The sequence below is a fragment of the Monodon monoceros genome, unplaced genomic scaffold (genome assembly GCF_005190385.1).
Source record: "Monodon monoceros isolate NGI ecotype Baffin Bay Population unplaced genomic scaffold, NGI_Narwhal_1 Super_Scaffold_9, whole genome shotgun sequence".
In the NCBI taxonomy this organism is placed as follows: Eukaryota; Metazoa; Chordata; class Mammalia; order Artiodactyla; family Monodontidae; genus Monodon; species Monodon monoceros.
The window spans coordinates 10,475,476-10,489,590 of record NW_021703786.1 but is presented as its reverse complement, the minus strand read 5'-3'; the positions used below and the strand labels follow the sequence as shown (position 1 = coordinate 10,489,590).

General features: G+C 48.2%; 1 protein-coding gene across 3 annotated transcripts in view; it reads right to left on the bottom strand.

Moving 5' to 3' along the window:
- Window positions 1-8,982, bottom strand: part of ZNHIT3 (zinc finger HIT-type containing 3) — an 11,093-nt gene extending 2,111 nt beyond the window's left edge. The window contains exons 1-5 of one of the 3 annotated variants that reach the window (XM_029212033.1): window positions 8,812-8,982; window positions 6,734-7,141; window positions 6,603-6,634; window positions 1,438-1,524; window positions 386-469 (exon numbers count right to left, since the gene is read on the bottom strand). In XM_029212033.1, the coding sequence (XP_029067866.1) occupies window positions 386-469; window positions 1,438-1,524; window positions 6,603-6,634; window positions 6,734-6,819 (289 nt within the window). In that variant the 5' untranslated portion in view covers window positions 6,820-7,141; window positions 8,812-8,982. The remainder of the gene's footprint in view (window positions 1-385; window positions 470-1,437; window positions 1,525-6,602; window positions 6,635-6,733; window positions 7,142-8,811) is intronic. The other 2 variants (XM_029212035.1, XM_029212034.1) reach the window with 2 other exon arrangements.
- Window positions 8,983-14,115: the final 5,133 nt, after the last annotated feature.

The window sequence follows — 14,115 nt, the reverse complement described above, 5'->3', positions numbered from 1 at the left end:
AAAAAAAAAAAAAAAAAAAAAAAAAAAAAAAGAATCCACCTGATAATGCAGGGGACACGGGTTCGAGCCCTGGTCCGGGAAGATCCCACATGCCGCAGAGCAACTAAGCCCGTACACCACAACTACTGAGTCTGCGTGGCACAACTGCTGAAGCCCGCGCGCCTAGAGCCTGTGCCCAGCAACAAGCGAAGCCACCACAATGAGAAGCCCGCACACCACAACGAAGAGTAGCCCGCGCTCGCCACAACTAGAGAAAGCCTGTGCGCAGTAACAAGGACCCAATGCAACCAAAAATAGATAAATTTATTTTTAAAAATTACATTCTATACAATCCAATGTATCTCAATGGTTAACAAAGAAGTAAACAAGCACAGCACAGACTTACCTAAATTCTTTAAATTCTGCAAAGAAACTCTGTCCTCTTCCTCGTCACTATTGAGAAAATCAGCTACAGAGTCGTCATCATCATCTGAGGAATGTAACACAATCAACTGCTTATGACTGAAAAGGAAACCTAGGTGCCAGGTTTTAATAACTTCTCCAATAGATAAAAAATATGTGTGCACACACGCAACAGGAACAGAGATATGCAAGTGGGTACAGAGAAAAGTAACCTCTTCTCTGGAATTTGTGACTAAACCAACACTCCTTTTAGGAAAGCAAAGAACTGGTGACTAACAAATGCATCCTAGTGTTCACACGCTTACTCTATGTGTTTCCCTGTGGTCTGTGGGCTTCAGGGCCTTATTTTCCAGTTCTTGCCACCCCATCTCCCCTCACCATGGCGGCTCCAGCCCTGTCATGGCCAAAAAATTATATGCTCTGTAAAAACCCACTGACATGATTCCCCTGTGTTTTCAGTATGGGCAGAAATTTCTGAACCCAACAACAGTTTCTCAAAGGGCAGAAATGGGCCATCCCCTGGCTGTGAATGTTCAATGCCTCTTTGGTGGCACTGGGAGGGGCTGCTTCCAGAGCCTGGCATGGTGCATCGCCCGCAGGAGGCATTAAAGAAAGGCTAGATGGATGGAGAGGATGACAGCCCACTCCCGCTGTGAGCTGTGAGGGCCCAGCAGCAGCGAGACCACAGGCAGCACCCCACCTAGGCCCAGCTCAGGCCCAGGGAGGGGGACCCGAAGCCGTGACTGGAGGAGGCTCCCGCCAGCAGTGTCCACCACTCACCCCCAAACCACGGCGATGGCCTTTCTCCCCCTCTGCCTCCTGCCCCCATCTTTCTTCTCTTGAACTGTCAGGCTGCTCTGTAACATCACCCGTGGTGACGTGTGCCCCCAGCCCGAGTGCTCAGGGCTGAGGAAGCTGCTGCTCCCTAATGAACTTGACTCCTGGCCCCAGCCCAGTCTCCTCTCCTCTCTCCCTTCAACATATTCTATTTGAAACCCTTCTCTAGGTTTGTTTGTTTGGAGTCAACCAACCCACCTGTGTTTTCCACAGGCTTTTTAATTTTTGCAGTAAGATGCGATCTTATTTCTTTCTTGACAGGACGAGTTTCAAGGTTGCACTGCTCTGAAAAAGACACAAATCTCAGGTGCACATCGCCTCCGCTTGAGTGACAAGGCTGCACACGCCACCACCAAGCCAGCCTCTAGGGGGAAGCATATGTACGGGGTAAGGGACGTAGGTGGGGACGGGGATGAAGGAGAGGAAGTGAGAGATCCAGTGAAGGGCCAGGAGAAGCCTGAGCCCCGCAGGAGGGCTGAGGAAGCAGGCCTCGTGCACCCCTAGGGCCTGTCTCCAACCTCCCTGCCTGGCCGAATCGCACAGGGCTTTCACCACGATTCAGTAGCACACTGACTTCAATCAGCATCAAACTGTGTTCTCAGCAGTTTCTGATACCAAATTTGCATGTACCACATGCCACTGGGGACACACAGCTGAAAGCCCTCAGGCCCTAGGAGGGGTTTAGTCGCACAGATGACAGAGATATGGACAAGATAAGGAGAGTCTGATCCGAGTCACCTGAGAGGGCGGGGAGATGAGAGGGGAAGGTGCTGCCAGGTGGAAAGAGCATGTGGGAAGAGGGAAAGGTCCATGGCTGCACCGGACCCTTGAAAGAGTAGGCAGATGCAAGGAGATGGTGATGAACAACCGGCAGCTGGTGGGCGGGGCAGGCCTGCATGTGGCCGGGGCACGAGAATGCCACACACAGGTCTGTCTGTCTTCCCCAGACCAGTGTCTCTCAGAGAGGGTGCTACTGTATTCAGGTTGGAAAGATCTTTAATGGTGTGGGATAACTTCACACACCCCAGGCGGTTTTTGTGAGTCAACACCAATAACCAGAAGTACCACCATCGCCTCCGCTACTGTGAGAACAAAAACACTGTGACCACGTGTCTCTAGGGAGAGCAATACCCAGGTTAAGAACCACCGCCAAAAGACCTAAATAGACAGTCCTCCAAAGAGGACATACAGATGGCCAACAGGCACATGAGAAGATGCTTAACATTGATAATTATTAGAGAAACGCAAACCAAAACCACAACAAAGTATCACCTCTCACCGGTCAGAATAGCTATCATCAAAAAGTCTACAAATAACATGCTGCAGAGGGTGTGGAGAAAAGGGAATCCTTCTACACTGTTGGCAGGAGTGTAAGTTGGTGCGGTCACTATGGAAAACACTATGGAGATTCCTCAGAAAACTAAAAATAGAATTACCATATGATCCAGCAATCCCACTCCTGGGCATATATCCAGACAAAACTATAATTCAGAAAGATACACACACCCCTATGTTCACAGCAGCACTATTCACAATAGCCAAGACATGGAAACAACCTAAATGTCCATCGACAGACGGATAAAGAAGATATGGTATATAAATATACAATGAAATACTACTCAGCCATTAAAAAGAATGAAATTATTCCACTTGCAGCAACATGAATGCAACCAGAGATTACCATACTAAGTAAGTCAAAAAGACAAATACCATATGATACCACTTATATGTGGAATCTAAAATATGGCACAAATGAACCTATCTGCAAACCAGAAACAGACTCACAGACATAGAGAACACTTGTGGTTACCAAGGAGGATGGGGTTGGGGGAGGGATGGAGTGGGAGACTGGGGTTAGCAGATGTAAGCTATTATATATAGAACGGATAAACAACAAGGCCCGACTGTATAGCACAGGGAACTATATTCAATATCCTGTGATAAACCATAATGGAAAAGAATATAAAGAAAAAAGAATTTTATATACACATATATATATGTATATAACTGAATCACTTCGCTGTACAGAAGTTAACAAATTGTAAGTCAACTATACTTCAATAAAAAAAACCATAAAGACCACCAGACATTATGCACCTTCTACAGTCATGCCTAAGACCACCTGTAGTTTTGCCAGAGAGACTGACCATGAGCTCTGATCCAGTCTCTGATCTGTCAATTTGTAAGAAACAGAGGATTGAGGAGTATGCCTAACTGCACCATGAGCTTGCAATCAGCAAAACCCAGACTGTGGGTAACTGTACAAGTCAAGTGGCTTGAATTCTTCAACAGAGAAATTGTAAAGAAAAAAAAAAAAAAAAAGAATGGAGGAGGAATTTACAGATTAAAAGAGACTTAAAAGAAATATCAGGGGCTTCCCTGGTGGCACAGTGGTTAAGAATCTGCCTGCCAATGTACAGGATGGGTTTGAGCCCTGGTCCAGGAGGATCCCACATGCCACGGAGCAACCAAGCCTGTGTTCCACAACTACTAAGGCTGCGCTCTAGAGCCAGCGTGCCACAACTACTGAGCCTGTATGCTGCAACTACTGAAGCCCGGGCACCTAGAGCCTGTGCTCCGCAACAAGAGAAGCCACCGCAATGAGAAGCCCACGCGCTGCAACTAATAGTCCACACTCTCCGCAGCTAGAGAGCCCACGCGCAGCAACGAAGACCCAATGCAGCCAAAAATAAATAAATTAATTAAATAAATTAAAAAAGAAATATCACATTTTTGGGGAATTCCCTGGTGGTCCAGTGGTTCGGACTCAGCGCTTTCACTGCTAGGCCAGGGTTCAATCCCAATCCCTGGTCAGGGAACTGAGATCCTGCAAGCTGAGCAGCATGGCCCAAAAACAACAACAAAAAAAAGAAAGAAAGAAAGAAATATCACCTTTTTTTTTAACGGACAAGACTAAATGATACGCTTTCAGGACACGTATTTACGTAATAAAACTAAAAAAGCAAAGAAGTGATTACTATAAAAGTCAGGACAGTGGTTACTTTTTTTTTCTTAAAAAAGATTTTATTTTTTTGATGTGAACCGTTTTTTAAAGTCTTTATTGAATATGTTACAATATTGCTCTGTTTTATGTTTTGTTTTTTTGGCCACGAGGCATGTGGGATCTTAGCTCCCCGACCAGGGATTGAACCTGCACCCCCTGCATTGGAAGGCGAAGTCTTAACTACTGGACCGCCAGGGAAGTCCCAGGAGAGTGGTTATTTATAGGAAGCGAGTGCACTGGATCGGGACAGGTCATGTGGAGGGGTTCCCAGAGTGGATGGCAAAGTTCTATTTTCTTCATCTGGGTGGTGTTTGCCTTGTAATAAATAATTCAGTAAGCCAAAAAAAAAAGTCTACAAATAATAAATGCTGGAGATGGTGTGGAGAAAAGGGAACCCTCCTACCACTGTTGGTGGGAATGTAAACTGGCACAGCCACTATGGTGAACAGTACGGAGGTTCCTTAAAAAACTAAAAATAGAGTTGCCATATGATCCAGTAATCCCACTCCTGGACATACATCCAGAGAAAACTCTTAATTCAAAAAGATACATACACCCCAACGTTCATAGCAGCACTATTTACAATAGCCAAGACATGGAAGCAACCTAAATATCCACAGAGGGATGAATGGATAACGAATATGAGGTATATATACACAATGGAATACTACTCAGCCAATAAAAAAAGAATGAAATAATGCCATCTGCAGCAACATGGATGGACCGAGAGATTATCGTACTGAGTGAAGTAGGTCAGAGAAAGACAAATATCGTGATACCTCTTATATGTGGAATCTAAAAAAAATGATACAAGTGAATTTATCTACAAAACAGAAACAGACTGACATAGAAAACAAATTTATGGTTACCAAAGGGGAAGGGGTGGGGGAGGAATAAATTAGGAATTTGGGATTAACAGAAACACATATATAAAATAAACAATATAGACCTACTGTATAGCATAGGGAACTATATTCATTATCTTGTAATAACTCATAATGGAAAAAAACTGAAAAAGGAATATATATATATATCACTGAATCACTTTGCTGTACACCTGAAATACTGTAAATCAACTATACTTCACTTAAAAAAAAAACAAAACACTACTGCCAGAGAGACTGGAGTGTTCACCAAGGGAGTGAATTGCTCAAATCTGCATTTCAGAAAAACTACCCAGGCAGCTGCCAGGTCTCACAGTTAAGAGCTCCAGATTGCCCTAGGGGGTCTTGGTGAGGCCTTACAGGGCTGCAGGACTAGAGGGAAGCGTTCCACACCCAGCTCCCCAACCCTGTTTCAGCAAAGCATTTCTACTTCTTTTCCATCTTGAGCTGACAGGTTTCTTTTGAAAATGCTCCAGAAACATTAGGGTTAAGGAACAAAAGCGGGGCGGGGAGTGGAGAGGGTGGTGCTTGAAACACACAGCTGTAAATCAGAGACTGGAGGGGATGAAACTACAGGCAAACCACCAATGAGGAACTTTAACCGAACAAGAGAGAGGTTGTGGGAAAGAGTCCCTAAGGACTAAGAGGCGCGGATTGAAGATACTTAAAAAATGCAGGCTTGACAAAGACCTTGCTCCTTAATGTAAACTGAACTACCTCCACGTTTCTATCAAGATATTATTTAAAAGAAAGAAAACGAAAAAAAAAAAAAAGAAAGAAAACGTCGTTAACCTCAGCCAGCGCAGCAAATGATGCGGAGCTGCGTCAGAACACTAAGAGAAAGGAACAGCTAAGGGAGACTTCTACGGCAAAACTGGTCGACTATTTTTAAAGAAGAAAAAGAGGATAACGGAATTCCCTGGCGGTTCAGTGGTTAAGACTTTGCGCTTCCAATGCAGTGGGTAGGCGTTCCATCCGTGGTCAGGGAACTAGGATCCCACATGCCACGCAGCACATGCAAAAAAAAAAAAAAAAAGAGAGAGAGAATGGTACGTAGAAGAAAAAGCAGGGCAGAAGAAAGGTTTTTTTTTTTTTTTTTTTTTTTTGCGATACTCGGGCCTCTCACTGTTGTGGCCTCTCCCGCTGCGGAGCAGAGGCTGCGGAGTCGCAGGCTCAGCGGCCATGGCTCACGGGCCCAGCCGCTCCGCGGCTTGTTGGATCCTCCCAGACCGGGGCACTAACCCGTGTCCCCTGCATCGGCAGGCGGACTCTCAACCACTGCGCCACCAGGGAAGCCCCAGAAAAAAAGGTTTTGATCGTGCAAAATGTGGAGAGACATTCGCAGGTAGAAGTATCCGCCCTCCCACCCCGCCCAGGAGGGGAAGCTCCCACAGTATCAGGCGTTACAAGGGCGGGAGGGAGCAGGGGACAACGACGGGACGTGGGGGCTGCGGTGCACGAGGAGAGGGCCTTACCTTTGTGCTCCCGGAAGCAGGTCAACGAGCAGCTGTAAAAACAAAGCCACAGGCCGCGTCAGCCCCGAAGGCCGCGCGGACCCTCTCGCCACCCCGCCACCCGTCCGCAGCCCACAACCCCCGGCACTCACTAGGGCACGCGGCAGGCGGGGCAGCGGTATTTGGGTTTCTCCAAACAGATAACGCAGACAGCGGTGCTGCAATTCAGCGACGCCATGGTCTCTCCCAGGACGCGCTCCGTCCCGGCGCCCAGGCCTCTAGCCGCAGGTCCCACGTGCACACCTTTTCTTCCGTTTCCTTAACCAGGACCAATCAGCGCGCAGCACTTATTGGCAGTCAAAAGCAATGGATTGATCCAGCTCATTGTTTCAGGCCTGAGAAGTAGAAAGTCGATGCACTCGATGCGCAACCAGTACCCCCACCAGAGGTTCTCTCTGATTAGGTCACGGTCTCGAAGAACTTGTTATGTAGCCCTGTCCCTGTCCCTACGCGGCCCTGTGACTTGCAGCAAGTCATTGTCACTCTCCAGCTCTGTTGCCCTGTATGTAAAAAGAATACGTGGGATTAAATGTCCTTTACCTTCTGGCTTGGACTTTCTCAGTCTTGCACCGGCATTGGGTTCTCCCCGCACATCTCATTTGCTTCTCCCTTTGCGGAGCACAGGCTCCGGACGCGCAGGCTCCGCGGCCATGGCTCACGGGCCCAGCCACTCCGCGGCATGTGGGATCTTCCCGGACCGGGGCACGAACCCGTGTCCCCTGCATCGGCAGGCGTACTCTCAACCACTGCGCCACCAGGGAAGCCCCTCATTTGCTTTTTTTAGCAAATAAGAAGTCCACACACTGGCCCTTAAGTCACATGACACACATGTGCCCTTCCCAGCCATCTTTCGCACAGGAAAGGAAGATGAGGCTTGGCCGCTGATTGATAGATATTTATTGAGCTCCAACTGTGAGCCCCGCACTGCCCAGATGCTGGGCTGGGGACACCCAGGGATTAGCAGGCACGGTCTCTGGGACCTTAAGGCTTAGAGTGAAGGCAGGAAGGAGAATCCCTGGGTGGAATTGATTAGCCAGGGAACAGATGAGTTACCTCTGGCCCAAAGGTGGGGATCCTGGTCCAGAAAGGTGAACTGTGATGGGCCTTGAATGCCACCTCAGGCTTTAGGAATAGACAAAGTCACATTTTATTGGGAGCCCTGCTCCTCCTCAAAGCCCTGAGCATTGTCCAGCCTAACCAGGGTTCCCAGCCCACACATGTGGGGTGCCCTCTTAGGGCCATAAGTCACCCTCACCCCAAGAACCTCCCCTTTGTGTTGGTCCATCAGCCCTCAGGATCTCACTATTATAAAAGCCCTGAACCACTGTCACAGTCTGTGGGGATGAATCTGCTACAACCAAAGCAGTCATTCAAGTCTTAGCTCCAACCCCTCTCTGGCTGTGTGACTTGGACAATTGTCTACCCTACATCTATTAGAGTGGATGTTCAGGCCTACTTTCCTGAGCTATTTAAATCAGAGAGGAGACTGTAAAAAGGTTTGTGATCTAAAGTGCTACAAAAGGTTATTTATGGGATATCTAGGAAGAGTCTGCAACTCTCCTGGAGCCCTGGTCCCCACCCCATGAGCGTGGGCTCCAGGCCCCAAGTCCCTGGAGCCCAGGTTGCTGGACCTCAGGCCCCTCTAAAAGGGTTTCACTGTCAGCCTCAGTGAGCCATGCTGGGGTTGGGCTTGAGTGACTATCCATCACTCCTTTGGCTTTGCCAGACTGTCCTGAGGGCGCTGTCCAGTCCTCAGTGCTGAAGTGGCACCGGCCCCTCCGGTTGCCTACCTGCCCCAGCATGCAGCTGCCCCTGCCTCCAGCCTCCAAACAGAACTCAGGCCAAAATCCAACGTTTCCACACTGACCTAATAATCAGCAGCGTTCCTTGTATTCCTCAACAGTTGTGACCACTGCTGGTTTGACCCAGAAGTATTCCAGAGAGCCCATGCTTAACAGGGAAGGCCAGAGGTCAGTGACTTGTCCAGGTCACATTTGAACCTCATGCCCTGTCTGGCACCAGCACAAATTCTCCTACTAGGTACATCACCACTGCCCACCCAGACTTTTCCTGTGAGTTGTGTTTGGAGGCTGAGGCCATGGAGAGTCTCCACAATCTTCAGGGGCTCAACCTGACCCCACCCACACCCATACCATGCTGACTCTCCTACCTTTGGGTCCAGAGATGGTGACTCCAGCAAAAAGAAAATTCCTGGAATTCATCTCATGCACATTGCATTCAGTAAAAATACCTCTTCCTCTACTCTGGGTGACCTCCAGCTTCCCTGGAAAGACGTACCCCTCCTGCTCCAATATCCAGGAAAGAAGGTGGCTCATCTCTGATGGTGATGAGGTTGGGGAACACCAAGAAGTGAAGGACGCCGGGTACAGCTCCTCTGGGCAATGGCTAGTTCAGAGAAGAAAGACGGGTATGACTCTGGGCCCCAGCAACTAGATGTCCACACTGATGTGGCCTGGCTCTCCCTGGTCCCCTATCACGCCCTCCTAGCGGCTGTCTAAGGCTGCCTCACGCCTTCTCAGCGTCAGCCGAGGAGCAGGGCCAGACCTGGAGAGAGGCGAGGTAATAATCGAGGCAGAACGGTTTCCAGAGCTCCGCTGCTTGGCAGACGCTGTCCAGCAAATTCCAGGCGGGCCGAGCCCGGCGCCAACGCCAAAGACTGGAGACGCGCGTGGAGTCCCAGGCCCGGCACTCAGCACCGCCAGAGGGCGCTCCAGATCGAGATTGGCCCTGGCGTAGCCCGAGCTGGACTGGAGCACCGCTCGCACCGACCTTGCGTGGGAGGCCATACTGTGTCGCCGTTCAGGGAAGAGTAAATACAGGCCTGCCCGGCGCCTCGATCATCGCCAAGTGGCGGGAGAGAGGGTCGAGAGTGCGGGGCTGAAGCTGACGACCGGATGGGCAGCGGTGTCTCTTCCATGAAAGTAAGGCCCACGCAAGGCCAGCCGAGGGCTCCAAATGCGCCTGGCTGTCCAGGGGCAGTTCCCGCGGTGCCCACCGCCCCGCGCTTCTCGGCAACCCCTGGGGTGGATTTCCAGCTGGAAGGTGGCCACCCCACATTGCCCTTGTGAAAGGTTAATAGTACTTCGGGAGTTTTCAGGTTACTAACTAGGGTGCACCACTGCCCTGCACCTTCCCTGATGCCATGATGGGGCGGGCACGCGGGCTGCAAGTTGCCCTTATCTGAGGCCAGATGTTGATAAGGCTGGGCTCTCGGTGTAGCTAAATCTCAGCTTCTTTCTGCAGCCCTAACATCTCTATCCCTCTGCCCTCTTGGCGGCAGCAAGAGAAGTGTCTAGGATGGTATCTTTAGAGGACCTATACTGCCCGGTTCTCACCTCCTCCCCGCCACTTACTCTCTGGTATCTAAGAGAGTAGTTCAGATGTTAAAGGGGGTGAGGTTGCTGGTGCGAATCAAATAAAGGAGGCCTGAGGTTCTGCTGGAGTGGTTTCCAAGTCATCCATTTCCAACTCTCTGCGTGTTATTTTATCTTGAAAATGACATTCATTCCCCAACTCTAGACAATGACAGCCTGACCTTCAGTTAGACTCCAAGGAGAACTTCCAAACAACAAAAGAAAAATAATTGCATGATCTACAGCAGAACGGATGGGAGAGCACAGACCTTAAAGGTCACCGTTGTCTCATGAATACACCCTACTGCCCACAACCCCACACTTTTCTCCCACCCTCTCCCACTTGCAAATCAATATATATCTCCCACCGTACGTACATTTCCTAGGACAGAGATCAAAGGAATCAGGACTTCCCAGACAGATTCTCCACGAAACCTCTAAAGGTCCCATATGGAGTGGGAGTGGGGCTTGCACAGACCTCCTAACTCACCTCTATCTCCCACATGGCATGTCAGGGAGAGAGAATTTCCCCCTCTATGCTTCTTGAGTTCTTGTGGTTGCCGCTAATAATAACTAGTGCACTAATAGTAATTAGTGCACTAATAATAAAATTGACACAAGAGAAAAAGAAACAAAATTTAACTCATACACATGGAGGTCCCATAGAAATGAAACCTAAGAATAGGCCAAAGCAGGCAGCTTTTATACTTTCTAGACAAAGAAACAATAAATTTGTGAGGAATTGACAAGACAAAGAAACAAATTTTGGGTGCCCAACTAGTGAAGAATTAGAACAGAGTTTGGGCTTGGGATCGTAAATTGAAGTAGCAAGGATTGTTTATATCGGCTTCTCGGCCCGAATTCCCTATCTTTGGCAATAAGGGGGTCCTTCTACCTCCAGATGCAGGGAGTGCATCTTTCACATGAAAGGTTTTTTTCCCTGCTTTCAAGGAGACAGCAAGGAGGGTCAGAGCATCCCTCTTGCACTGGCCATTTCTTAAGCAACTTTAATTCAAAATAATCAATACACCACCGAAGCACATTTTGCGGTGGATTACTCTGGGTCCCAACACAGAAGTGCATAGGAACTCTGCTCAGTGGCGAGCAGGGAAAAGGACGTAAGACCCCGTTTCCTTCCCCATCTTTTAAAACCAAATACAAAATAACAACTTTCAGACAAATAAAAGCCATGAGAATTCTTCATCAGCAGATCCACACAAGCAAGTTATTCTGGCAAAATAGGAAAATGATGCCGGATGGAAATTAAAATCACAGTATAACACCACACACCTACTAGAATAACTAAAATGACAAACACTGGCAATACCAAGTGCCCGTGAGGAGGCTGCTATGAACTGGACGTTTGTGTCCCCTCAAAATTCATACATTGAAATCCTAACCCCCAATGTGATAGTATTAGGAGGTGGGGCCTTTGGGAGGTGATAAGGTCATGAGGATGGAACCCTCGTGAATGGTACTAGTGCCCTTATAAAAGATACCCCAGAGAGTTCTCGTGCCCTCCTTCCACCATGTGAAGACACAGTGTGAAGATGACAGTCTGTGAAGCAGGAAGTGGGTTCTCACCAGACACCAAATCTGCTGGCACTGTGATCTTGGACTTCCTAGCCTCCAGAACTGTGAGAAAAAAGTGTTTGTTGTTTAAGTCACCCATTTTATAGTACTTTTGTTACAGCAGCCCAAGTGGACTAAGACAGAAATTGGTACCAAGAAGTAGGTACTGCTGTAATAAACCGAAAAATGTGAAAGTGGCTTTGGAACTGCATAATGGGTAGAGGCCAGAAGAGTTTTGAGATGCATGCTAGAAAAAGCCTACATGGCCATGAAGGGACCTTCAGAGGTGATTTGAGTGAAGGCTCAGAAGAGGAGGAGAGCTATATCTTAGAGAATATGTAAGTGGTGGTGAACAGAATGTTGGTAGAAATACAGATGGTAAAGGCTTTTCTGATGAGGTCTCAGAAGGAACTAAAGAACATTGGAAATTGGAGGAAAGGTGATCCTTAGTATAAAGTGGCAAAGAACTTGGCTGAACGATATTCCTGTTTCAGAGTTCTGTGGAAGGCTGATCTTGCAAGTGACGACACTGGATGTTTAGCTGAAATTTCTAAGCAAAGCGTTTGAAGGTCTGGCTTGGCTCCTCTTGACTGCATCCGATAAAATGTGAGAAGACAGAAATGACTTAAAGGAGGAATTGCTAAGCAAAAAAGAGCAGAACTTAAAGATTCTCAGCCTATGCATATTGAAAAAAAATGCAAACACTAACAGTGTGGCCAAGCAACCATCTGATCAGGAGAATTGTAGAAACTAGGCACTATTCTTCAAAACAGCCTGTGGAAAACAAACACGGGTTGGTTGACTTAAACTGCAATGAACATAGAGATGCATCTACTACAAATCCTTACTTCCTCCTCCTTCGGCCAAAATTTCCAGCCACATTTCGTTCTGACTTTGCCTGGGCAGCCATACCCTTCCTTCCAAAGTGCTCATGGGGAATCCATAAAAACGCTATCATAAAATGTTGTGGAGGAAGTTATACAACAATGAGAAAACCTTTAAAGAGAACCTAAGTAATGGAATGCTAATCTTCTGTACTAAAAACGCTAATTATCCCCTAATTCATCTAAACATTCAAGGAAATTCTAATTTATTTTTAAATTTTTGCTTTATTTTTTTATTTTTGGCTGCATTGGGTCTTCGTTGCTGCGCGTGGGCTTTCTCTAGTTGCAGCGAGCAGGGGCTACTCTTGGTTGCGGTGCACGGGCTTCTCATTGTGGTGGCTTCTCTTGTTGCAGAGCATGAGCTCTAGGCACCCGGGCTTCAGTAGTTGCAGCACGCGGGCTCAGTAGTTGTGGCATGCTGGCTCTAGAGCACAGTCTTAGTAGTTGTGGAGCATGGGCTTAGTTGCTCCGTGGCATGTGGGATCCTCCTGGACCACGGCTCGAACCCATGTCCTGTACATTGGCAGGTGGATTCTTAACCACTGTGCCACCGGGGAAGTCCCAGAAATTCTAATTTAAATGCCCCCATAAGAAGTCTTTGGCTAGGAGGGATCATGGTTGAATGGGCCTGTGCTTTACAAGCCGGATTTCATTTGAGTAAATCCAGCCACACCTTAAGCCTTGAGCTCAGGGACAGTGTGGGTGAACATGTGGACATGTCCTATAATGGACAGAGGCTAGGAAGAAAGAGATGCAGCCTTAGCCCTGGTCTGGGAGCACCAGGGCCTGAGATACCTCCCAGAGGGAAAGCTGCAGTGTGGGTGGTGTCACCCACACCTCACACACGAGGAACCCGAGGCCCAAAAGCGTTTCATGACTTGCCCGAGCCACCCACGCAGCAGCGGCAGAGCCGGCCTTCCAACCCAGCTCTGTCTGGTGCCTGGTCACCCTCCTCGCCCCCTCAGGCCAGACAGTCAGACACTCCCCACTCCGCCATGCGCACTTGGTGAGGGAAGCAGTTACCTGCAGCCTCCGGGCATGTTTCTGAGCTGACCAAGAGCTAGTTGCTAATAATTTCGGCCTCAAACAGAAAAAGGAGAAAAACAAGTGTCACTAGAGCTATTAGCAACCTGTTCCTGCAGGGATGCCAGCATTGCTGTAAACGTTTGAATATATTAGACTCCTTCATAAAGGTTAGGTCCTCAAGTAAGCACAAAAGTCAGAAATTACTTGTAAGAACAACCCTGGAACAACCCATAGCTGGGAGAAATCCCTAAGCTTTTAAGAGGCAGCGGGAGCTGAGACTGTCTGAGGCCCCAGCCCCCTCTCAGTCTCCATTCAGGACACTCACTCAGGGAGCAGAAGGGAGTCAGGGAGTCCGATTTACCTGCGCCTTTTTTTTTGTTTGTTTGTTACATCTTTATTGGAGTATAATTGCTTTACCATGGTGTGTTAGTTTCTGCTTTATAACAAAGTGAATCAGTTATACATGTACACATGTTCCCATATCTCTTCCCTCTTGCGTCTCCCTCCCTCCCACCCTCCCTATCCCACCCCTCTAGGTGGTCACAAAGCACCGAGCTGATCTCCCTGTGCTATGCGGCTGCTTCCCACTAGCTATCTATTTTACGTTTGGTAGTGTAT